General features: G+C 44.9%; 1 protein-coding gene across 1 annotated transcript in view; it reads right to left on the bottom strand.

Moving 5' to 3' along the window:
* The window catches only part of FLT1 (fms related receptor tyrosine kinase 1), a 207,910-nt gene that overhangs the window by 50,129 nt on the left and 133,056 nt on the right, over positions 1-24,725 (bottom strand). The window contains exon 15 of the mRNA XM_069601656.1: positions 10,186-10,317. Coding sequence (XP_069457757.1) covers positions 10,186-10,317 — 132 coding nt within the window. The remainder of the gene's footprint in view (positions 1-10,185; positions 10,318-24,725) is intronic.

Below are 24,725 nucleotides of genomic sequence, written 5' to 3'. Positions count from 1 at the left end.
CTGTTTAATACTCTGTTACTGTTTTTTGAACACTGAACTCATTTTGTGAGACCTGGTATCCAGGCTCAGCCTCTGTCTCGTCCGGTAACTTGATTTTCATCTTTGCTCGGAAGGTAACCACGAGGATCATCCGCTGTAGGTTGACCTAAGTCAGCAGCATCTCTTCTCATCCACTGTTGGCTGTGTTTTCAGGGGTCAGACATCCACACACTGGCCTGCCTTGGACCCAGCTTCACCTCGCTGGTGTCAGCTGATGAGCTTGGTGCATGAAACAGCCCAGCTGTACGTGGCGGGCGTAGGAGGTGGGGGAACATGGGTGGATTTGACAATAATGGGACTTAGCGCTGGATCTCAGGGCCGTCCCTCCTGTCTGATGGGTGTGAATGTGCCGCATGGACGTGGCATGAGGCTGTTTTTATATGGGGTGATGACAAGAAGGTGGCTGATTCAAAAAGGTCAGGTATTTGTACCTCTTATTTCAGATTGCAGACCGGGCTGCCCAGAACGTACCGTGTCAGTTTCCCTCCCGGGCTTCGGCCCATCCCTGCTGGGGTAGGAAGGGCAGGCGGGGGAAGGGCTGGGTTCGGAAGGTGGCATGTCTTGTCTAGAGTCTGCAGAGCTTGACTGTGTCCTGCCATCCTGCCCTGAGCCTTTCTGACGGTGGTGGGCAGCGCTGTCTGCATGGGACCCAGGCTGTGATGTGGCAGCATCATCCCGGCCGGGACACGTGGCTCTTTGTGGCCCCAGACCACCTGAGTGAACGGGCAGCAGAACTGGGTAGCTCAGCTCCTGCGGTGTAGCCGGGTGGTGCCTCCCAAGAAGTGAGGGCAACTCCCCAGCAAGAGGCCAGGGCCCCAGCCCCAGGCCTGCCTTGACTGCAGAGAAGGAAGTCCTTCCCTGACCCTGCACACAGCTGTGAGTGCCGGGGGCTCTGTGCGCCAGCCCCATCCCTAAAGTGTGGATGTGCCAACAGCACCCCACCTCACAGGAGAGATGGATAAAACTAGGTGTTATTTTGGAGGCTTCACTCTCTTTTCCTTTTAAAAAATCCTCTTATTACTTTTTGTTTTTATTTATTTTTTATTTTATTTTTGGCCATGCTATGTGGCATGCCGACTTCCCTGGTAGCTCAGACGTTCAAGAATCCACCTGCCATGCAGGAGACACGGGTTTGATCCCGAGGTGGAGAAGATTCCCTGGAGAAGAGAATGGCTCCCCACTCCAGTATTCTTGCCTTGAGAATTCCGTGGACAGAGGAGCCCGGTGGGCTGCAGTCCATGGGGTCACAAAGGGTCGAACACGATCGGAAGACTCACACACACACACACATGCAGCATGCAGAACGTTACTTCCCTGACCAGGGATCAAACCCATGCCCCCTGTGTTGGGCGCACAGAGTCCTAACCACTGGACCACCAGGGAAGTCCTCCTTTTATTACTCTTTGTACTTCAAGTGCAACATAGCTTTTTTTTTTTTCATCCAAACATATTACATAAAACACAATTTGCACACTCAGCATGGCTTAGGAGTTATTCTCTGGTTCTGGTGTTGTTTTGAGGGGACCATTCATGTCGGTTTATTGCCCATTATGCTACTGGGACATCAAGAGAAGGGTGTGTTTCTTGTTCACTCTGCATCTCAAGCACTGGCCTAGTGAAAGACTCAGTAAATGTTTATATATGGATAAAAAAAAAAATCAATCAAGACACCTGAACCCGGCTGCCCATGGGAGTCAATCAAGCCAGGTTACAGCTCCTTTAACCTAAAATCCAGTAACCAGGAATCCAGTTACATTTAGACTGACTGTCATGCTGATTATGAGGGCTTCCCTGGTAGCACAACACAAAAGAATCCGCCTGCCAACGCAGGAGAAGCAGGAGATGTAGGTTTGACCCCTGGGTTGGGAAGATCCCTGGAGGAGGGCATGGCAACCCACTCCTGTATTCTTGCCTGGAGAATCCCATGGACAGAGGAGCCTGGTGGGCTTCAGTCCATGGGGTCGCAGAGTCAGACATGACTGAAGCGACTAAGTACACACATACACACACTTACTTTTAGGTATACATACGAATTGTGAAGCCTTATATGTATACTACAGAGTTTGGTATACAGACACCAACTTGGGAAGTGAGCTGTGGACATACTGTATTTGGATTAAATTTGAAATACATTTCAAGAGGAACTTTGGGTAAAGATACTTAAAATTGTGATTCTATCAGTTCTGTAACACATTTTTATCACAGTAAGGTAAAGCCTTAGGTCAAATAGGAATTTTGTGGCCTGGAACACCATTTGTGTGACTTACTGGCTAAGTCTAGAAAAAGTATAATACAGCAAGTTTTATTGAAATGGAATTCAATTTATCATATTAACAAATAAGGTGTGCATGCTAAGTTGCTTCAGTTGTGTCCAACTCTGTGTGACCCTCTGGACTGTAGCCTGCCATTCTCCTTATATATTTGAGAAGTTTTTATCATATGCCATTTACACCGTTAAGTTTGTTAATCCTTCCAGCAACCCTGTATGGTTGGCATGCCATAATTCACATCCATTTTGCAGGTGAGCAAACTGAGGCTCCAGGAGGGAAGTCATCTGTCCAGGGTTGCATGGTTCATGGGCAGGGACACACCTGACTTCAGAACAGAGCCTCTTCCCCACCAGGTGGAGGGGCAGGTAAGCAGAGTGGTTAAATAGGGATCCAGTTCTCAGCGCCGCCACTTCCCAGCTTTGTAACCCTGGACAGAGTCCTCACCCTCTTGGGGCCTCAGATTCTCACTTGTAAGTAGAAAAAATAAAACCCTCCTTGGATTATTGCAAAAGCGAAGAAGACTGATGCATATTATGTGCTTAAAATGGTGCACTGCAAGGTCAACAAGTGTGAGATGTTCTAACTGAATTCCAGCACAGTTTTTTGCATTCTCGATCGAGGCCAGCTTTCTGTCATTGTTTAGCTTTCAGTACAAAGGCACGCACAGCCTGTCCCCAGCCCTCCAGGGTGAAATCGGGGAGCTGCTAGCTCAACTGTCTCTCCCAGGAGAGGAGTGACACCAGTCACCAACATCTCCGTGTGAATTAGTTTATCACACCCTTCCTAGTGCCAGGAGAGCCAGGGCAGAGAGCTGTGTCGGAGGAGGCTCAGAAGGATAGAGGGGAGAGGCTAGTCTCTAAGACGAGTCTGCTCAAGCTTTTCCTTCTCTTTACACTTGGGACTTTGTTAAGGAATGTAGCATATCCTTCCTGCCGTGTGTGCCCTTTCCTGAAATGTGTCACTGTGGGGTTATTGTGGCACAAAATTCACAAACCACACCTGTTTGCATCCATTAGTCATCCTCAAAAAAATGTTACAGGGGCTTCCCTGGTGGTCCAGTGGTTCAGAATCCAACTTGCAAGGCCGGGGACATGGGTTTGATTCCTCGTCAGGGAACTAAGATCCCACATGCTGCCAGAGCAACTACTGAGCTCCCCATGCCGCAAAGAAGACCTGACATAAACCCCCAAAATAAATAAGCTTTTAACAAATGTTAAAAATGGTAGCTACTCTCCAAGTTGTTTTCTCTTGCATGATGACAAATGCTACTATTATGCTTTGCTATTATTTCAATAGCAAAGCCTAAATGTATTAGAAGAATGTGTGTATATGTGTATCGGGTTGGCCAAAAGTTCAGGTTTTTCAGTGACGCTGTATAAGAACCTGAATGAATGTTTTGGCCAACCCAACATATATACACATACATATATGTATATAGATATAGTGGCTATTACTTAGAATAATAAAATAGAGTTTATTTTAAATCCTCGGATGAAAATGCGCCACCCGTGCATTGTAACAGTCCCCTCACTATGGAGGGCTGTTAATTTCAGAAACTATTCTGGTTAGTAACAGTTTTGTTGCTGTTGTTTTTAATATTAGCACTTCCCCTTTGAGCACTCCACATGTGCTTCTGGGCAGTCCAAACCAAACAAGACCTGTGATTATTTAAAGAAGCCACTTTGATTCCCCAGTCCGCTCATCCTTTTCAGATACAAAAATAACACATTGTTTTATCTAGGAGTATAAGAATCCTTTTTCAAAGGAAATAAAAAGAGCAGACAGTTTCCTTCCTGGCTAATGCGTGAACCTCTTTCAATCTGTTAAACATAGCCACAGACACAACTTATTTGCCCAGCTTCACTTCCTAAACTCAACCTGACAAGATATAGGCCAGGGGGGAGGGTCTAGGTTGCATATATTAGGAAGCCAAGTCTTCAGCTTGATGCACCTAATTCATAGCTACCAGAGAGAGAAGCAGTGATTTAGACTCCAGAAGCAAGAATCTCATTTCAGTGATGAAATTACGAAGCAGGTACCGCCGTTAATTGTTCTGAACAGCATCCAAGGATCAAAGTTTTATTCAATTAGCCCAGAGTACTTCTAGTCAAGATACTGCATCTAATTTGTAAGGTCCACATAATATCAACTTTCAGAAATTCTTCCTATTCAAGATTATCTTCTAGGGAGCTGAAACCTGCCTCCTTGAAACGTTGCCACCATCTCCCTCTCTTGGTTCTGCTTCTCTTTTCTGGAGGGTTAAAGGGTAAGGCCAGTGTCTCCTCTGTCTGATAATGCCTTAAATATTTGAAGAAAACAGTCATGTCACCCCCTCTCTCCAAGTTGACTCATTTTTAGACTAAACATCCTCCTTTCCTTGCGCTGTCTTATCATTACCCTATTAGGATATGGCTTCATCTGTTTATGCTTCTCTTAGAGATGGGTATGGATATTTCAGGTATGGTTTGATGATGGCTGATCAGGTAATTTCTCAGCTAACCATGATTTTTCAGCCGAGAGGCTAGATACAACAGTCTTTCTGAGAGCAGGAAAAAAGCTGCAAAAGAAAGCGAAGGAAGAGGAAAGCAAACTATAAAAAGCAGACATGAAGACTCAGAAAAGCATAGCTGTTGGGGGCAATTATGGGTGAAAGTAAGGAGCCGTGTACAGAGTAGCTGCAGCTACCTTGCAAATTATACCATTTCTCTAAGTGATATTGAAGACTGATGCCCCATGAGGAAAAAGAGGTCATGAATCAAAGGGACCAATTCCTCGGGGTGTGGGAGGAATCAGTTCTGACCCCGCCAAAAGGATAAATGATTTGCATCGACTCTCCCCCCTGAAATTATCTAAAACAACTGGATATTTTAAAAAATCTTTATAAAAGTTTAAAACAATCTGACACAACAGGCCAAAATATGCATGAAAGTGGGAATGAAGTAGGGTTGAATAGGATTGTGAAGGCATTTCTGCTCTGAGGGTTTTTACAGAACCTTATAAACAGCAGATTCAATTTTCATGGCTTCCCAGAGTGTAGGGGACTGGAAACGAAACTCAGGGTCCTCACAGGGGTAGGATATCTGGCAGAAAATCCTACCTGTAAGGCTGGCATGCCAGAAAGCAACCCCCCTCAGGATAAAAGTGAAGTTACCTGCCTCTAAGTGAAAACTGACTGTATAAGCAAAAATAATACTATGTGGCTATAAGCAGATGGGATTAGCAGATGCAGACCATTGCATGTAGAATGGATAAACAACTAGGTCCTGCTGCATAGCACAGGGAACTATATTAATATTCTGTGATAGAGCATAATGGAAAGAATATGGAAAAGAATGTGTCTATGTATAACTGAATCACTTTGCCATAGAGTAGGAATTAACATAACATCGTAAATCAACTGTACTTCAACAGAATACAATATTTTACAAAGTAACCAGTTTCTCACAGAAGTCACTGGACTAGTCAATAGGAATTTTTGAGAATTATTTGGACTTTGTCATTGCCAAGGGTGGTCTGGATGTGGGAGGTCCAGAATTACTCATAACTCACTGTCTTCTTTCCTGCCTCATTCGCTTGGCTAATCCAACATCCTGCAAGCCTTCGTTCAGAGGTCAAGTCACTCTCCCTATCGTTTTCAGCCTCTATGAAGTCTGTTAGCCCATATCAGCAGCATTGTGTAGTCTGTTTACTACCAATTAGTGTTTCTATTTTACCTGTAGGAGGAGCTCAAAATGTCTATTGATCTGGTTTTCCTGGTTCCATGTCCCCCTTAATTGCCTTTCAATGAGGTTTTCAAAGCACATGGAGGTTAGGGAGCATTTCTCAAAAGCCCATATCCTGCATGAAAGTGAAAGTGTTAGTCACTCAGTAGTGTCTGACACTTTGTAACCCCTTGGACTGTAGCCCTCCAGGCTCCTCTGTCCACGGGATTCTCCAGGCTAGAATACTGGAGTGGGGAGCCATTCCCTCCTCCAGGGAATCTTCCCGATCAGGGATCGAACCAGGGAAGCCCCCCATATCCTGCACAGTCCTGGGCAAATAGGTAAGCTGTTGAGTTAACGGTTAATTTAATTTGGTTCCTCTCTGTTGCCCTCAACAGTACCGTGATGTATTTCTATAGCCTGCCGGGCTATAGTCCATGGGGTCGCAAAAGAGTCAGACACGCTGAGCAGCCTTCACTTCACTAGGATTACTATATATAAAATTTAAACACCAAGGACCCACTGTGTAGCACAGGGATCTCTTCTCAGTATCTTATAATAACCTGTCATGGAAAAGAATCTGAAAAAGAACATATATACATATAACGGAATCATTTTGCTATATACTTGAAACTAACACAATGTTGTGAATTGAGTGGACAACAATGAAAACGAAGAATAAAAGGTGCCAGTTGGATTGTCTGGAGGGAACAAGCGGAGAAGGGAGGCTGTTCAGACCGAAGGAGAATGATGCATATGGGCAGAGGACCGGGGGGACGGGGTGTGTTCTGCTTTAGTCCAGCTGAGGGGCTGGGGCGTGGGGAGGGGGGTGAGAGCTGAGACTGGAGGAGGACCTGACGCACTGGGATGAGGAGAATGGTGGCCAGAAGCCCCTGCAGCATCTGAAGCCGGGGCGGAACAGTTGTAGGTCAGGCATTTAACACACTCTGTATAAAGTAGGGAACCAATAAGGACCTGCTGTGTGGCGTGGGGAACTCTGTGCCATGCTCTGTAACAGCTTGTCTGGGAATAGAATCTAAGACAGAGTGAGTGTGTGTAACTGATTCACCCAGCTGTACATCTGAAACTAACACTGTAAATCAACTATGCTCTAATAACAAATCTTTTTACAAAGATGAGTCCTGTAAAAAGATGACTCTAGACTTGGGCATGGATTGGAGGAGGGCGAGAGAAGAAAGGAATGCTGTCTGAGAGGGAAGGGGTGATGTCCACAGATGACAGGGGTCAGCTCAGCTGAAAGGCAGCCGATGTGGGCCGTTCAATAAAAATCACTTCCTGTTTCCTCAACAGTGAATGATCCAGGTTGACAGAAACTTGGAGAGATGACCACATTGCCTGACTTTGCTGAAAAGCATGACATTCGTGGGAGGAGGAATCGGGGGAAGCCATCTAGAAGCGGGGAGACAGGACAACAAGGAGCAGGGTGGATGGGCTCAGTTAAACCCTAAGGCCTTGCAGACAAGCTCCCGGGGTGCTTCAGGAGAATGGAAACCTTCCTTTTGCAGTTTGCAAAGACCTAGACTCAAGTCAGTCCTGGCCATGCTGCATGTTCGTGGTGCAACTTTGGGCCAGTAATTTAATCTCTTCAAGTCTCCATCTTCTTATCTTTAGACGGAGCATAATATTCCTTCTTTGGATTCTCATGAAGTTAGTGGGATTCAGTTTGTCAAGCGTCTAGCCTGGCACCTGCACATAAGGGTACTAAATAAAAGTACTAAGTAAATACCAGTCTCCTACTAAGTGCTGGGGAGGGAATGCAGACACAGCTCCTGCTTCAAAAAGCTTGTAATTCAGTAGCACAGAGACTCATGTGCTCAGTCACTATCCGACCCTTCGTGACCACATGGACCAGAGCCCACCAGGCTCCTCTGTCCATGGGATTCTCCAGGCAAGAACACTGGAGTGGGCTGCCATGCCGTCCTGCAGGGGATCCTCCCGACCTGGGATTGAACCTGCATGTCCTGCACTGGCAGGTCGTTTCTTTACACCTGAGCCACCAGGCAAGCCCCCAAAGAGAAGCATATCGATTCCTAACTAACCATGAAAGGAAGAATAGAGTAAGTTCTGATTCAAGATCGAAGGAAAATGGTGTGGGTGAGGAGAGAAAAGGATGTATATCTGACTCAGCTTTCATCCCAGAGGCTGTAACAGAGCAGAAAGCATCTACACGGGCCCTAGAGAATAAGGAGGATTCGCCTGAAACAGAGAGGCGCCTGGAGAGAAGGCATTCCAGGCTGTGTTAATGGTGAACCCAGGCCATGCTTAGCCTTCTGCTGTGAGTCAGGCTGACTGATGGCCAGAACCCTGGCTCCTTAGCCCCCGATCCGGCCTGGGGCTCCACACTGCCCCTGCTCTGGCCACAGCTGCAGGAGGGCTGACAACAGACTGAGGCAGCTGGCAGAGTGGTGGTCACAGCCAGTGGGTGGGATAGACTCACCGATGTCATGAAGCAGTGGGGCTTCTAAGAAACTCAGAGCAGCCTGGCAGAAGAGGGGAAGGGTCAGGAAGTGGTCATCTACGAACTTGCGTAAATATCCCTGCTTCAGGCAAGGGCTTCTCCCAACCCATCGGAGCCCAGGATTGAGGATCAGGGAGACCTCTTCATTCTCGGGAGGCACCCCCTTCTCAGATCTCCACCCCGCCCTCCCTGATGCAGTCTGGGGTCCTTGTTAAAGTATCAGTGAACAGTCCTTTACAGAAGGAAGTGTTAGAGAGAGAGGTACCCTTGATGCGTTATCTTCTCCATGTGTAAGCAAATGAGTTGATACTTTAAAACAAGGAGGATTGAGGAGACAAATAGGACCATAACTTAAAGGGTTTGGGAAATGCTACCCTCGACTTTTTTCTGAAACTGTAAATTGGTGGTAGTTTCAAATTTTTCAGGAGACTCTCCAGGATCATTTCCTTGTAAGAGACTGGGATTGATGGGGAGTTCCCTGATGGTCTAGGGTTAGGATTCAATGCTTTAACACCCATGGCCTGGGTTCAGTCCCTGGTTAGGGAACTGAGATATGGAAAGCCTCAAGGTACAGCCAAAAAAAAAAAAAAAAGGGGGGATGATAAATTCTCAGTTACCATCTTTAAGTAGTGTAGTTTCCAGGGCAGAAACGTTGATGAATATTGCCTTCTCCCTTAGTTCCTCCTTAGGAAATTCTTACATACTCTGAAGTCTCCTTGGGAGCATTTGCAAATAGGCTGCTGATTGGCATGTGAAACCTCAGTGAGTCATAGATGTGTACACCTAAGAGGTGCCAATTTGAAGACTTTATGGTGCTGTAAATGTCATGTTTTTGGACAACTGTTGGCACTGGAGAATTAAAATCGAGGTCTAATCTCTTTTCTGAATGGAGGCCACGTGGCCAAAGCCCAGGCTAGGATGTGGCCTCTTTGGGTTTTGCTGCTCAACAGAGCTGTCTGAGGAAGCCTGTGGAATACTTTTCTTCGTCGTGGTCTGTTTACTATGTGTGGCTTCTCTCTGATCATGTTTTGCAGCCTGTGCTCAAGTCATGTCCGACTCTTTGTGACCCCATGGACTGCAGCCCACCAGGCTCCTCTGTCCATGGGATTTTCCAGGCAAGACTACTGGAGTGGGCTGCCATGCCCTCCTCCAGGGGATCATCCTGACCCAGGGATCGAACCTGGGTCTCTTGCATTGCAGTGGGGTTCTTTACCACTGCACCACCTGGGACGCCCATTGTGCAGCCCATCTCATGTTAAAAACAGGCTTGTGACAATACGGGGAAGAGCCAGAGTATGTGTAACTCAAGGGGATTGGGAAAAGAATGAATAATTTCCGGCGCGTGTTTTTTTTTCTCTCTCCATGCCTGGCTTCTGTCTTCTTGGACTTCTTTCTCACAGGTGTGGCCACTCTAGCCATTCTCTGGGGGTTAACGTCACAGCTCTGGCATTGACAGGCTCTCCCATCTTCCAGGGTCTACTTTCTGCCGGAGCCTGTGTTCCGACAGCCGCCTCTCTCCAGGGTGGCCGGCCTATGTCCTCCCCCTCGGCCTTGCGGGGAGGGACCAGACAGGCTAGCCCAGTGGGACGGGGAGGGGAGAAGGAAGTCGGGGAAAGGAACATACTGGAGGGACAGCGGGGGATTGGGAGTTGGCAAGTTCACCAAACGGGGAAGCAGGTGTCTGGCAGCTGTTTACCTTGCACGGTAAGGTGGGCCGAGCTCTCTGCCGAGCCCTTCAGGTTGCTGGCTTTGCAGTGATACACGCCTTCATCCTTTTCCGTGACTCTCTCGATAAACAGCGTGCTGCTTCCCGGTCCTAAAATAATTCCTGGGGAGTGAGAGATGTTTACATTAGTGGGCCTGGATGACAGAGACAACAGCCACTTGTGTGACACAGCCCTCTTCCTAGCGTTATGCCTTCGGATGAGGAAATCCGAGCTCTGCTTCACCTGCGCCAGCGCTGCTTGTTTGGTCTTGTCCAGGCTGTCTCGTGGCACCTTCTGGAGCTCTGAAGCTACTCTGGAGATGCAGGTCTGACCCAGGCCAGAGAGAAAGATGGGGCAGCTGCCTGCACCTTGGAAGAGCACGTGTCAAGGAAGTGTGTGCATGTGTGTGTGTTACTCGCTCAGTCGTGTCCAACTCTTTGCAACCCTGTGGCCCTGGTGGGACTGTGGCCCACCAGGCTCCTCTGTCCATGGGATTTCCCAGGCAAGAATACTGGAATGGGTTGCCATGTCCTCCTCCAGGGGATCTTCCCGATCTAGCAATCGAACCCAGGGCTCCCGAATTGCAGGTGATTCTTTACTACTAGTGCCACCTGGGAAGCCCCAGGGAAGGAGTATATCTAATAATAATAATAGCAATGTTGTTGCTCAGTTGCTCAGTCATGTCTGACTCTTTGCGACCCCATGAACTGCAGCAAGCCAGGCTCCTCTGTCTTCCACTATCTCCTAGAGTTTGCTCAAATTCATATCCACTGAGTCGGTGATGCTAACTATCTCATCCTCTGCCACCTTTTTCTCCTTTTGACTGATAACAAGAACCATTTCCTCAATGTCTTCTGTGTGCCAGGCAAGATTGAGACCCCATTTTAAGTTGGAGGATAATTGCTTTACAGTGTTGGTTTCTGCCATGCATCAGCGTGAATCAACTCTAAGTATACATATATCACCTCCCTTTTGGGCCTCCTTCCCAGTCCCCATTCCTGTCTTGACAATCATCCTGTAAGGGGTTATGGTCTCCTCCTTACAAACATGGACCCTGAGCTTCGGGGAGGTTAAGGAACTCAACTGAGAGCTTGCAGTCGGACGGAAGGCACACTTGTGGCTCAGGGGTCAAAGCCAGGCCTTTCTCGTTGGTCACGGTGGTGAAGAGCGTGGGCTGGGCTTTGAATGAGGCTTCACCGCCTGCAGCTTGTCCCTTTAGGCCAGCTACTTCACCTTTCTGTTTCCGTGTCCTTCGCCTTAAGGTGACAGTGAAAGCAGCTCCTACTCGATAACGGAAAAATGGATAGCAAGTGCCCAGCACACAGTAGGTGCTCAGTAAGTGTAGGTTGAAGTGTTACTGTGGAGCGGGTGGAGGGAGGGGGATCCAGCTTCCAGACCCAGTTGCTTCAGTACCAAGTACTGTCACCCTGCGTTTGAGTACTGACTACTTAGTCTGAGGCTGAGACTTGATGGTGGGAAGGGGCAGGCTAAGGTGTGGCGTCTGCTGAGGGACAGTTAACTCATACTAACCCCAACACACACTCACACACACTCTCTCTCAGACACACACACACACACACACACCAGCAAACAGAAAATGTTTGAGTGAGAATCAATACATGTAGCATTGCAGAGCCAATCAAATGTGAAGTCTGGGCAGGGAGGAGCTCATTAAGAATAGGAAAGTCAGGGAAGGCAGCACGGAGGCGGTGGGCTTTGGCTTAAGGTCTAAACCATTATGAGGTGATGGGAGAAAGAGGGGGCACTGAGAAGGAGCAGGACCCTGGAATGAACATGCGCTGAGTGCTGGTTCTGGAATAAATTGGGCCTGACCAGACCAGAGGCTGTATTTTGTTAGCTGAAATAGTTTGTATTCTCCTGATTATAAAGAATAACATTCAATATAGAAAACTTGAGAAATATATTGGAAAGCATAAAGAATATAAAAATACAAACAAACCTATGTTCTCACTCCCAGTCAATTGTCCTTTAGGTTTTTTTTTTTTTTTTTTTAGCTGTACCAAGGAGTACGTGCAGTCCTTATTCCCCAACCAGGGATTGAACCTGTGCCCCCTACACTGGGGGCACAGAGTCTTAACCACTGGATCACCAGGAAGTCCCCCTTAGTCTTTTTAAAGTGGTCTTTTTACACAGCTTGTTTACTGACATCATATTTTAACCTTGAGCTTCCCAGATGGCACTAGTGGTAAAGAACCCATCTGCCAAAGCAGGAGATGCAAGAGACATAGGTTCAGTCCCTGGGCGGGGAAGATCCGCGGGGTTAGGAAATTGCAACCCATTCCAGTATCTTGCCTGGAAAATCCTATGGACAGAGGAGCCTGGCAGGCTATAGGGCCAGTCCGTGGAGTCACAAAAGAATCAGACACGACTTAGCATCTAAACAACAAGGTACTAGACACTAGTCTACATGCTGGTAGTACAACGATAAGCGAGGCAAATCACTCCCTGCCTGCACAGGGCTTCAGTTATACTTTGGGAGAAGTGTAAACAAACAATGTCATTTCACGTGGCCATAAAGTTTGTGAAGAAAATGAGCCAGGTTAAGGAGGGTCACAGGTTAAGGAGGGTGAGGAAGCTATCTTAGGTGGGCTGTTTCACTCTGAGGAAGTGACGTTTCAGCAGAGACCAGGGAGGTGGGCTAGAGTGAACCAGGTAAAGACATGGAAAAGGGCATTTCAGGGACAGGAAGTAACAAACTGAAAGCCCGTAGGGGCAGGAAGGAGCTTGTTTAGGGAACGACACGGTGGCTTTGTTCTGGAGTGATTGTGGTTGTTTTTACAATTAAGCAGTTTAATTTTTAATTTAAGTAATGTTTAATTTTAAGTAATTATTTGGGTTGCACTGGCTCTCTGTTGCCATATGCAGGCTTTCTCTAGTTGCAGTGAGTGGGGGCCACTCTCCAGTCGCTGTGTGTGGACCTCTCACTGCGGTGGTTTCTCTTGTTTCAGAGCATGGGCCCTAGGGTGCTCAGGCTTCAGTAGTTGTGGTACTTGGGCTTAGTTGCCCCACAGCCTGTGGGATCTTCCCAGACCAGGTATCGAACCCAGGTACCCTGCACTGGCAGGCAGATTCATATCCACTGTACCACCAGGGGAAATGCCTGGAGCAACTGTGTTTGTTGGAAGTGGTAGGAATTGGTGGTATCGGGGATCTTTGTGAAGGCTTGCTAACGGGTTAGCACGTGGTACTTGAAATACCAAGTCATAAACGTGTGACTTCAAGGCTGATGGTTTGAATAACTGTGAGGGTAGTGGTACCTTTCCTGTGGGGGAGCAGGTTTGAGGGAGAAAAATCGAGAGTTCTGTCTTGTGAGGGTCCCGTGGCACATCCCAAAGGAGGTTTCACTGGGGCCCAGGGAAGAGGTCAGCGTTGTTGTTCAGTCGCTCAGTTGTGTCCGACTCTGCTACCAACTGCAGCACGCCAGGCTTCCCTGTCCTTCACTATCTCCCGGGGTTTGCTCAGATGCACGTCCATTGAGTCGGTGAGGCCATCCAGCCATCTCATCCTCTGTCACCCCCTTCTCCTGCCTTCAGTCTTTCCCAGCATCAGGGAGGTCAGGGTTAGAGCCAGCTAAGTGGAATCAACATTTGGAAAGCAGGGACAGCCAGGGGAATGGAAACAAAGCTCATGGGAAGTGAGTCCGGCCGGTCTGAAGCCCGAGCCCCAGGAAATTAGAGGAAGAGGAAGCAGCAGAGGCTTAGAAGAAGTAGCCCGGGAGATCGCAAGAAAAGCAGGAGAGCGTGAGTCCTAGATCTGAGGAGAGAGCTCACAGAGAAGAACAGGGATCTGCTGCGTTCAGAGCAGCTGAGAAACTAGGAAGACAGAGATGGGGGATAACGAACTGCTGGGTCTGACAATGAGCTGCTTCAGGGACATCCGGGGCAGAAGCGTGACAACATAGAGAACAGGAAGTGATGGAGGAGAGACGGGGTGCAGGTTAGCTTTTCAGGGAGAAGAGACCTACATGAGGTCAAGGAGTGAATTCTGTTTTGAAATGTGAAACTGTATCGCATATTCATGTGCTGATAGGAATAATCTAGGAGGGAAGGAAGGAGGGGGAAAAAGACACTGAGGGAGAAACAGGAGAGAGGACACCGAAGGCACAACACCAGAAGTGAGAGGGAATGGAACTCAGCGGCCAAACTGACCTTGGGCAGGAATCCGGAGAGCTCAGGATGGGACAGGTAGATCCGACAATTTGGTGATACACTTTCTCAGTAAACAAGAAGTAACTCATCGGTTGAAATTGAGGAGGAGGAAGGAATTTTGGAAGTTTGAAGCAAGAGAAGAAGATGTGAAATAGGGTGCTGGCAGAGAAAGAAAACAAATCCAGTTGTGAAATGCTGTTAAGGTTCTCCTAATGCTTATACAGCTTTAAACACTGACTCCTCTGTGCGTGTAACTTACTGGTTGGTATTAGGTTATATCTAATCACTCATGACTATAAACAATAGTGCAAAGACATTTTTAAGCATAAAGGGTTTTTTTTTTTTTAATTTCAGATTATTTCCTTAGGCTAGATTTTCAGAAACAGATCTATTAGGTCAAAAGCTCTTCATTCATATAATCAAGCTTCCTTCCCAAAATATTATTCCAGTTAACATTGGGGCCAGCAGAGGGTGAGAGACAATTTTATCACTTTCCTGCCAGGACTGGGCAGAAACATCTGAAAAATACAAAACACAAAACTTTGTTGGTTTGATAGAGAAAAAATGAGTTGTCTTAATCGGCGTGTGTGTGTGTTTTGGAACATCCTTTCATGTGTTCCTTAGCCATTTTTATTTTCAAAGCACCTGTTTTGAGTCATTGACTGGGAAGGTGAGTTCAGATGAAGGAGGGCTTTGAAATCCTGGCTGAGGAGTTCTCATTCATTGGAGAAGGAGAGGGTCACAAAGGCTTTTGAGGGAAATGACATGAGAGCCGTGTTTAAGGAAGTTTAGTCTAGAAGGAGAATGCAGGATGGACTGGAATGAGGAAAAAGTGGTATCTGGAAGTCCAGCTCACCAAGTGGTCATTCAGGCAAGGAACGATGAGGCTCCGAGTCTGGATGGTGGGAAAGGAAGTGGAGGGGAAGAAATGGAAGCAGACACTTTGCAGAAACAAGCCACAGGGATTGGTGCTTTACTGGATCCAGGAATAGATCAGGGATGAGTCCAGGGTGGTTCTGGAAAAAAACCCAGAGCTTTCCCCTGTAACCTTGGCTAGATCACTGAATCCCTTTGGGGCCGTTTCCCCATCTGTGAAACAAACAAATGGAAAAACATTCTGCTGTACCTACTCCACGGTATTTGCTATGAGAATCAGTAGAAATAATTTAAGTAAAAGCTTTGAAAAGTAAGGTATGGTGTAAGGGATGATCCCAGAGAGAGAAAGTGTGGCTGGACAGTGGGTGGTCGGGGCAACGGACATCAGGAAGAGCAGCGATCTGGTTACCTACGATTGTCTCCACTGCACTGACCTGCATCTCAACCAAGTTCCTATCACTCTGATCCCAAATTAAGGCTCACGGCATGATCAAACAAAGCTCGAGGACTTGGACTGCACCCAAGGAGGCAGATGTGTAACCGGAGAGGTGAGAGGATGGAGCCAGAGATGCTGCCGAGCTGACATCATCTGGCCCGGGTCCCTCTTCCCACCACGTGGAGGAGAGAAGGGGCGAGAGAGTGTCCAAAGTCAACAAGCACAGCTCCTCTTTCTGGCTTGGCCGCACGCTGCATGACAGCAAAGGCACGGACCTGGATGTGTGACTATCAGGCTCTGAAGCCTCATCACACTGTTCTCCTCCTCTGCTCTCACTTACTTCCCTTCTCACAAAAATAGGCCAGTTACTCCCCTCATTCTTCCCCCCCATTCCTCCAATCTTCTGCCCATACTTGACTACAGTTGTCTTCCCTAGTTTCCTTAACACCTTAACCTGTTACTACCTGTATACAACCTATTCTCTGTGATACAGGCTCTGTTCTGCTGTGGAGCTCACCTTTTAAGGAGGGCTCCCCTTTTAGTTTAAATTTTTCATTTTGATTAATTTCAAAGATTTTAAAAGTGCAGGAAAAACATAACCCCTGTGCTCACCATTAAGATAACTAGATGTCAACATTTTCCCACCTTTATTTTATATAAATGAAGTTTATAGATGCTTTTTCCCTCTCTCCAGAGGTACCACTATCCTAAAGTTGGTGCATCTTAGTTTCATGCAGGTTTTGGTGCCTTGTCCATATAAATGTCTATCTCTATAGACTATAATATTGTTTTGTGGTTTTAAAAATTCCAAATAAATTGTATGATATAGTACATATCCTTTTTTAACTTGGGCATTTTTCTATTCTACAATGTTTTGATATTTATCTTTGTTGATACATGCAGATGCAGTTAATTTTTAACTCATGTATAATTGTATCAAAAAGCCACAGATTAAAAAAAAATTCACTTCTCTACTGTGGGATAGTTTTCACTCTTTTGATCTTTACCAAGAAGGCCTAAATGCACAGATGACAGAGCTATGTGTACATTGTTATACTATATATCCTTGTCCTGGGTTATAGAGTATACCCATTTTTGACTCAATCAATTATTACAAAATTGTCTCTGAAAATATACCAATTTACACTTTAACCAGCAATGAGCAAGCACTTCCCTTTCCCATTTACTTACCAATACTTGGTGTTTTCAGGTGTCTTTAATTGGTAATATTTGGGGTGTAAACATCTTGATATGGGTTTAATCTGTATCTCCCTGATTACTTGTTGGGTGGGTGGAATATCTTTTTTCAGTTTGGTTGGCCATTTGGGCTTCTTTTCCTGCGAATTACCAGTTTATGTCTTTTGCACATTTTCCTCTTACCCTTTTTGTCTTGTTCTCAATCATTTTTGGGTTCTTTCCATGTTTCAGATACTGAGCCCTTGTTGGGTCAATCTGTTAAAGTCTTCTCCATTCTATAAGCAGTCTTCTAAACTTTGTTTATGGTGGATTTTTAATATACAGACTTTTAAAATCCTAAGGCAGTCAAATGTATCAATCTTTCCATTATCCTTTGTGTTTTTTTTGTTACTTGTTAAAGAAATATTTCCTATTCTGATATCATAAAGCATTTCCCTTATATGCTTTCCTCCCCTCAAAATCTGTTTAAACAGTTTGATTTTCCTCATTTAGGTCTTTAATACATCTAGATTTCCTTTTGAAGGGAGTACGTATATTGTGTGAGATAGGGACCTAATTTTTACTGTATAAATAGCCAATTATGCCAGCAAGGGTTACAGAATAATCTGTTCTTTTCTCACTGAATTGTGAAGCAAGTTCGGTCAGATACTAAGTTTCTACATATTTGTTCTGTTTTTAGGCTCTCTCCTACACAAGTGAATCCACAATTCACTTAGGATTGCTTGATAGCACTTCCTAATCTTTGGTGTGAGTTGATGCTGTTTTCAAAATTGTCTTGGCCCTTTTACACTACAATACAGATTTCAGGTTTAGCTTGTCAAATTCTATAAAAAGCACTGTTGGAAAGTTGATGGGAATTTCTCTGAATTTATATAATTCAGGAAATTGTCCTATTTATTTTTAGCTTGAAACAAATGAAACTCTCAATATTTTGACCTATAAAAATGACTCACAAGTGGTTCACCTTACTAATATATGTCCCCTTCTAAGAATACCAAATATCTCTGTGTTGCTTAGGTCTTGTTTTACATCATTTGATAGCTTTAGGATCTTCTCTTTAAATATATTGCTTTTCAGTTATATTTTCCTAGATAAAGTTATAATTTTTGTTATTAAGCAAAATGGCATTGGGTTCTTTGAAGAATCACTTTATCTGCATATTCTCTTCCCCTTTGGGTGTTCATTATTAGAATGAACAAGTAGAACTCAGAAGCATGCTGCCGTACTATGTTTTCCTGAGATAATTTAATTGTAGGCCTGCTTCTTTCTAGGAAGATTGCTTAAATAAATTCCAACCACAAAAATCACGACAATTCCCATGGAAACTTACAATTTATCATTGTCAACACTCTCTTCTTCATCCATCAAAGTTCGACTCAAATGACATTTCCTCCATGAAGCAACCCATGATCACCTGTCAGAGGTGCTGATTTGTGTCGGATGGAATTTTATGCCCTTCATGTTGCATATTTTTGAATTGACTTTGTACCTATTATGTGTGCGTTTTTCAAAGGTAAGGAATAAGTTTTACTCATTTTCCTTTTCTCTAGAGTATAACAAAATGTCTGACTGATGGTAGGGAATGAAAGTTACTCTTAATAAAATAAAAAGTAATCTTTGTTATGATGGTCTTGGCTTGCCAAATAAATGATAAATGTTTTGAGGCAGGCATATGATAAATTTTCCATAAATGGTAGCTAGGATGATGATGTATCCAATTCTAGGTACTTAGTAAATAATCACACCTTTAGATTGGCCATTCTTAAAGGAATTCATGGGTTTCCCTCATAGCTCAGTTGGTAAAGAGTCTGCCTATAATGCAGAAGACTCCGGTTTGATTCCTGGGTCAAGAAGATCCACTAGAGAAGGAATAGGCTACCCACTCCAGTATTCTTGGGCTTCCCTTGTGGCAGTATTCTTGCCTGGAGAATCCCGTGGACGGGGGAGCCTGGTGGGCTACAGTCCATGGGGTCGCAAAGAGTCAGACACGACTGAGCGACTTCATTTCACTTCACTTGTGGCTTAGCTGGCAAAGTATCCGCCTGCAATGTGGGAGACCTGGGTTTGAACCCTAGGTTGGGAAGATCCCCTGGAGAAGGGAAAGGATACCCACTCCAGTATTCTGGCCTGGAGAATTCCATGGACTCTATATAGTGACCCACAAAGAGTCGGACACAACTGAATGACTTTCACTTTCATAGGAATTCATTAAGAGCTGTATCTGAATTAAGGATCAGAAGAGCAAAAATATAGATTTAGGATGGTTAAAGGTGGCCCAAGAAAACTAGATGTCTGATTGATTTCCCACAAATACCACAAAGGAGATACTATATATCTAGTCAAACTTTTGGGGTTTGGAAAATTATTATCTGGGGAAGAGAAATTCAAGTTTAGTAAACTTCAAAGGGTGACAAAATTCAGACATGAAGGATGATGGCTCATTAAGTAGCACTAAAAAGATGAATGATTCCAATATTTTCAAATGTTCACCATGCGGCTTCTTCCTTCATTGACAATTTGACTCTAAGATCAAGCCTTGTGGCAAAGCCTTTACAGATGTAAGAAAAAAAAAGTTGGTGAAGTACGGAATAATCTGAGACATAGTGAAATGCAGCCTTATAATAATGTGCTAAGTTGGAAGAGAGTTGTGAAATGTTGAAAACATATAGTCTGAAGGCAATCCAATGGGCAATGTGATCCATGGTGAGACTCTGCTCTACAGCCTTGAAAAAGATAAAGAAGAGAAGCTTTTAGAAAAGAATTAGATTAAGGACAGTGATGGGGAAAAAAAGCTGTACAATATTCTTCTCCATGCAACCACTAAATAAGGGAAAAGCCATCCACAAAGGTTCTTTCATTTGGGATAATGGCTATTGCTTCACTAGTTTCACTTTCCGAAGTGGGTTATGATAACAGAATACTTTTTAAAAGCTCTTAAGAAATTGTAAACCAGATGCATTGAAGGGGTTATGGTTGAAGTGAGCACCTTGAAACTGTGCCCAAAACACATGTATTTCTAAACACGTTAAAGTGAAAAGCACTTTTTTTCCCCTGCTCTTTCACTGAATTTTACTATTGTTCCAATGAAGTATTTCAAGATGCTTTGGGCACATAAAAAAGGTGTCAAGTGGTGCTAACTCTGTGGTTATGAGCTGTAAAACCTTAGCTATTCACTATGTATGTCTATAAATTATAAACACAGACACGTGTGTGCTCACACGTGTAACACACACACACCCTGTCCCTGACCCAACAAATTCTTATGGTGTGTCCAGATTTACCATAGCCCCTTCCGTGTGGCTGGAGGAATTTATACCGTAGGATACAGACAGTCACCTAAAGTGGCCTTTCTGTGGGTAGTATAGTATGGTTCTATGACCATTTTCAGGGAGGAAATAGTATTGAATTGCTCAAGGGGTTAAAGGCAAGAAGGTCTTTTTCCATCAGTAGAATAGCTAAATAACTTATGGGAACACATACCATATTATAGGGCATGGCTGCTTAAAAAATTAGGCAGATAATATGTACATAGAAAGATCTCCAAAATAAATTGTGATAAAAGCAAGTCATGAAACCAAACGCAGAGTGTGAGCTCAACTCAGATTTATCTTGGAGATGTTGGCTTTTCCCAGATCACCCTATTGTAATCCATTACCTTATTTTGTTCACCACAGCAGTTACTACTATCTGATTGTATGTACATGCTTATAGTTTTGTTAGACTTATTACCTGTACTTTTTCATTTGAATATAAATTCAAGGTCCTTGTTTTGTTTCCAGCACCTAGTGTATTCCTGGTACAGGGCTGGCTCTCAGTGTATAGCTATGAGTGAATCCCAGCTATCTTTTGCCCCATGAATACCTATGTCCCATATTTGCATGGGCTTCCCTAGTGGTTCAGTGGTAAAAAACCCGCCTGCCAATGCAGGAGACGTAAAAGACGCAGGTTTGATCCCTGGGTCGGGAAGATCCCCTGGAGGAGGGCGTGGCAACCCACTCCAGTATTCTTTTTTTTTTTATATTTTTTTGATGTGGACCATTTTTAAAGTCTTTATTGAATTTGTTAGAATATTGTTTCTGTTTTATGTTTTGGTTTTCCGGCTGCAAGGCATATGGGATCCTAGCTCCCTGGCCAGGGATTGAACCTGCACCCCTTGCATTGGAAGGTGAAGTCTTAACCACTGGACCACCAGGGAAGTCCCCCACTCCAGTGTTCTTGCCTGAAGAATCCTATGGGTAGAGGAGCCTGGCAGGCTACCATCCATGGGGTCACAAAGAGTCGGACACGACTAAAGCGACTTAGCACCCACACATACATATTTGCATAAAGGCACATATATAAGTAAAGAAATGGAAAAATCTAACAAAATACACATCAAACAGTTATCATGGGTTAATTCCCCCAAGAGACAATTTTATAGTGTATTCTATTTTGGTATTATGTGATCACTTACAATTTAAAAGTATTCATGTACTACTTATTTAGTTAAAATAAATAAGAGTAATTTTTTATTACAAAAATGAAATGGTGTAGGTTTCTTTACTATCAGCAAAGAACCACTGAATGAAAGTTTAAAAGCAATATAGATCCAAATACTTGTACATCTGCAAAACTTTATGACACTGACTATGGATAGGATGATGAAATATTTTTGAAGCAAGTAAAGCAGATTTATGCTTCCCCACAGTTTACGATTAAAAAAAAAATTCTTTTGGCCAGGCTGCATGGCATATGGGATCTTAGTTCCCCAGCCAGGTATTGACCTGGCGTTCCCTACAGTGGAAGTGCAGAGTCTTCAAGGGAAGTCCCCCAAAATTTACAAATTTGGATTAAAGCAATAAAAGGACAACCAAAATTTATTCCATCAGGAGACTGGTTCCTATGGAGGGAGGGGGAGAGAGAGAAGGGGCGTGTGTGTGTGTGTGTGTGTGTTGGGGCATGACTTATAGTATGTTAGACTGGTTCCTATGGAGGGAGGGGGAGAGAGAGAGAAGAGGTGTGTGTGTGTGTTAGGGTTGGGGCATGACTTATAGTATGTTAGACTGGTCCCTATGGAGGGAGGGGGAGAGAGAGAGAAGGGGTGTGTGTGTGTGTATGTATGTGTGTGTGTGTGTGTGTGTGTGTGTTAGGGTTGGGGCATGACTTATAGTATGTTAGACTGGTCCCTATGGAGGGAGGGGGAGAGAGAAAGAGAAGGGGTGTGTGCGTGTGTGTGTTAGGGTTGGGGCACAACTTATAGTATGTTAGACTGGTCCCTATGGAGGAAGGGGGAGAGAGAGAAGGGGCGTGTGTGGGTGTGTGTGTGTGTGTGTGTTAGGGTTGAGGCATGACTTATAGTATGTTTCCTGTGTGTGAGTTTTCATGATAGTTGAATTATGACTGAGTGAATGAGATGGCTACTTATACTAATATACAATCTTATTGTGTAAGATGTCTTAGTAGCAGATTACACGAAAATCAAGTTTTGATTGAGTATGGGTGGAGGAGGAATGAACTTCCTTGATTTGGCGTTTTCAGCAGTGATTTCATCCTGCTGAGCTCACAGATTAGATTATCCGAGAATGTATCTGTTGGCATATTTTCCTTAATTGTACTGGGTAGAGCGGTGACCCCCCACTGCATCATTGGGTGTCACTTTAGATCCTGGGTAAGCTGTTTCAAGTTCCTCCTTGGGGAAAGGAGGCATTTCCATGCAAATACTGGACTTGTGAGGTAGACAAGCCTCATCTCATTAGTTTGCCAAGAGCTGGAGGAGTAAACGGAGGGCAGGTAGTATCTGAGTTTTCCTTCTGTATAATCACCTAGGCTTCCATGTATGTGGGAAAATGTGGATTGGGGAAGGAGACCCCCTTCTACTCCAGGAGCTCAGACCACAGCTCTTAGTTTTAGAGTTAGTGACCCTGGACAAGGTTCAGCCCCCTCCCGGTCTCTGGGAGAAGCTGTCTTCCTCCACCCCCATCCATCTTTCTTCCTCTCTTCTTTGTTTTTCTTACTCCCCCTTCCTTTTTCTCTGCTACTGGTCTCTCAAACATCGCCTGCTCTTCAGACAAAACAAGCTGCCGGTTGTGGCCATGCTCAAAGGACAGTTCCTTGCGTCCCAAGAGGTCACAGAAAGAATCAAAAGAGGAGGTTAATTCACAGTGGGAAGGGAAGAGCTTTAATGGTATGAGGTTTCCGTTTGAGGTGCTGCAGAAGCTCTGAAATGAGATAGTGATGGTTGTATAAGCTTGTGAATATACTTACTGCCACTGAACTTAACACTTTTAAAGGAAAAAGTAAAATTTTTGTTACATGTATTTTGCCACATTTTTTTTTTTAAAGGGAGAGGTTGTTCTAAAGTGATGCTCACATTTGCAAGTTTTTTCCCATTTCTTACATTGCAACTTTTTCACTCGAACATTCAAGAGGACTTCAAAAGAGTAAACAACTAGCAGGGGCTTCTCGTTCACATGAGTAAGTCTGTGCTGGCTCGTGTGTGAGTGCTCCGCTGGGTCTGGCTGGGGCCAAGAGCGGTCAGGAGGCTTTTCTGGTCTGAACGGGGCTGAGGACATGCGTTGGAAGAGGCATCCAAGTCGTCTTCCTTGGGGCAAGCATTAGGATATGACACAATGCTAGGTACATATGAGAAAGAGCTAAATGTGGTGGAACTCGAGGATAGAGAGATTTGAGGGTGTCAGACTGAGTCTCCATAATAACTCCTGCTGATCTCCAGTTCAAAATGGGACTCTACTCACAGGTCACGTTACTTTTCTCGATGTAAACCCTACAGCTCCACTGACGTACACGTGTCAGTCTCACTGAAGCAGCTGAATGTTAGCTAGTAATTCAGTTCAGTTCAGTTCAGTCGCTCAGTCGTGTCCGACTCTCTGCGACCCCATGAATTGCAGCACACCAGGCCTCCCGGTCTATCACCAACTCCTGGAGTTCACTCAGACTCACATCCATCGAGTCAGTGATGCCATCCAGCCATCTCATCCTCTGTCGTCCCCTTCTCCTCCTGCCCCCAATCCCTCCCCAGCATCAGAGTCTTTTCCAATGAGTCAACATTTCACATGAGGTGGCCAAATTACTGGAGTTTCAGCTTTAGCATCAGTCCTTCCAAAGAACACCCAGGACTGATCTCCTTTAGAATGGACTGGTTGGATCTCCCTGCAGTCCAAGGGACTCTCAAGAGTCTTCTCCAACACCACAGTTCAAAAGCATCAATTCTTCAGCGCTCAGCTTTCTTCACAATCCAACTCTCACATCCATACATGACTACTGGAAAAACTATAGCCTTGACTAGATGGACCTTTGTTGGCAAAGTAACGTCTCTGCTTTTCAATATGCTATCTAGGTTGGTCATAACTTTTCTTCCAAGGAGTAAGTGTCTTTTAATTTCATGGCTGCAGTCACCATCTGCAGTGATTTTGGAGCCCCCCAAAATAAAGTCTGACACTGTTTCCACTGTTTCCCCATCTATTTCCCATGGAGTGATGGGACCAGATGCCATGATCTTCGTTTTCTGAATGTTGAGCTTTAAGCCAACTTTTTTACTCTCCTCTTTCACTTTCACCAAGAGGCTTTTGAGTTCCTCTTCACTTTCTGCCAGTAATTAGCAGGAAGTAATTCTCTACTTTTTCATCAGTTTAGAGCGCTGTGGTTGGAGTTGGGCATCTTCCCTTCTCTAGGGTTTTCATTTGTAGCTCTGGACTCTGGCAGTGCCAGCCAACCAACTGTCTTCTCTGCTGTTACCCCCAACTCTACTCCTTTTACCTTTTAAATGCCAGTTTATCCTTAGGAAAGAGCTGAGCCTTAGTTCTCTGCCACGTTCAGTTCAGTTCAGTCGCTCAGTCGTGTCCGACTCTTTGCG

This window comes from Ovis canadensis, chromosome 10 (genome assembly GCF_042477335.2).
Source record: "Ovis canadensis isolate MfBH-ARS-UI-01 breed Bighorn chromosome 10, ARS-UI_OviCan_v2, whole genome shotgun sequence".
Lineage (NCBI taxonomy): Eukaryota > Metazoa > Chordata > Mammalia > Artiodactyla > Bovidae > Ovis > Ovis canadensis.
This window is presented reverse-complemented; position numbering and strand designations above follow the sequence as displayed.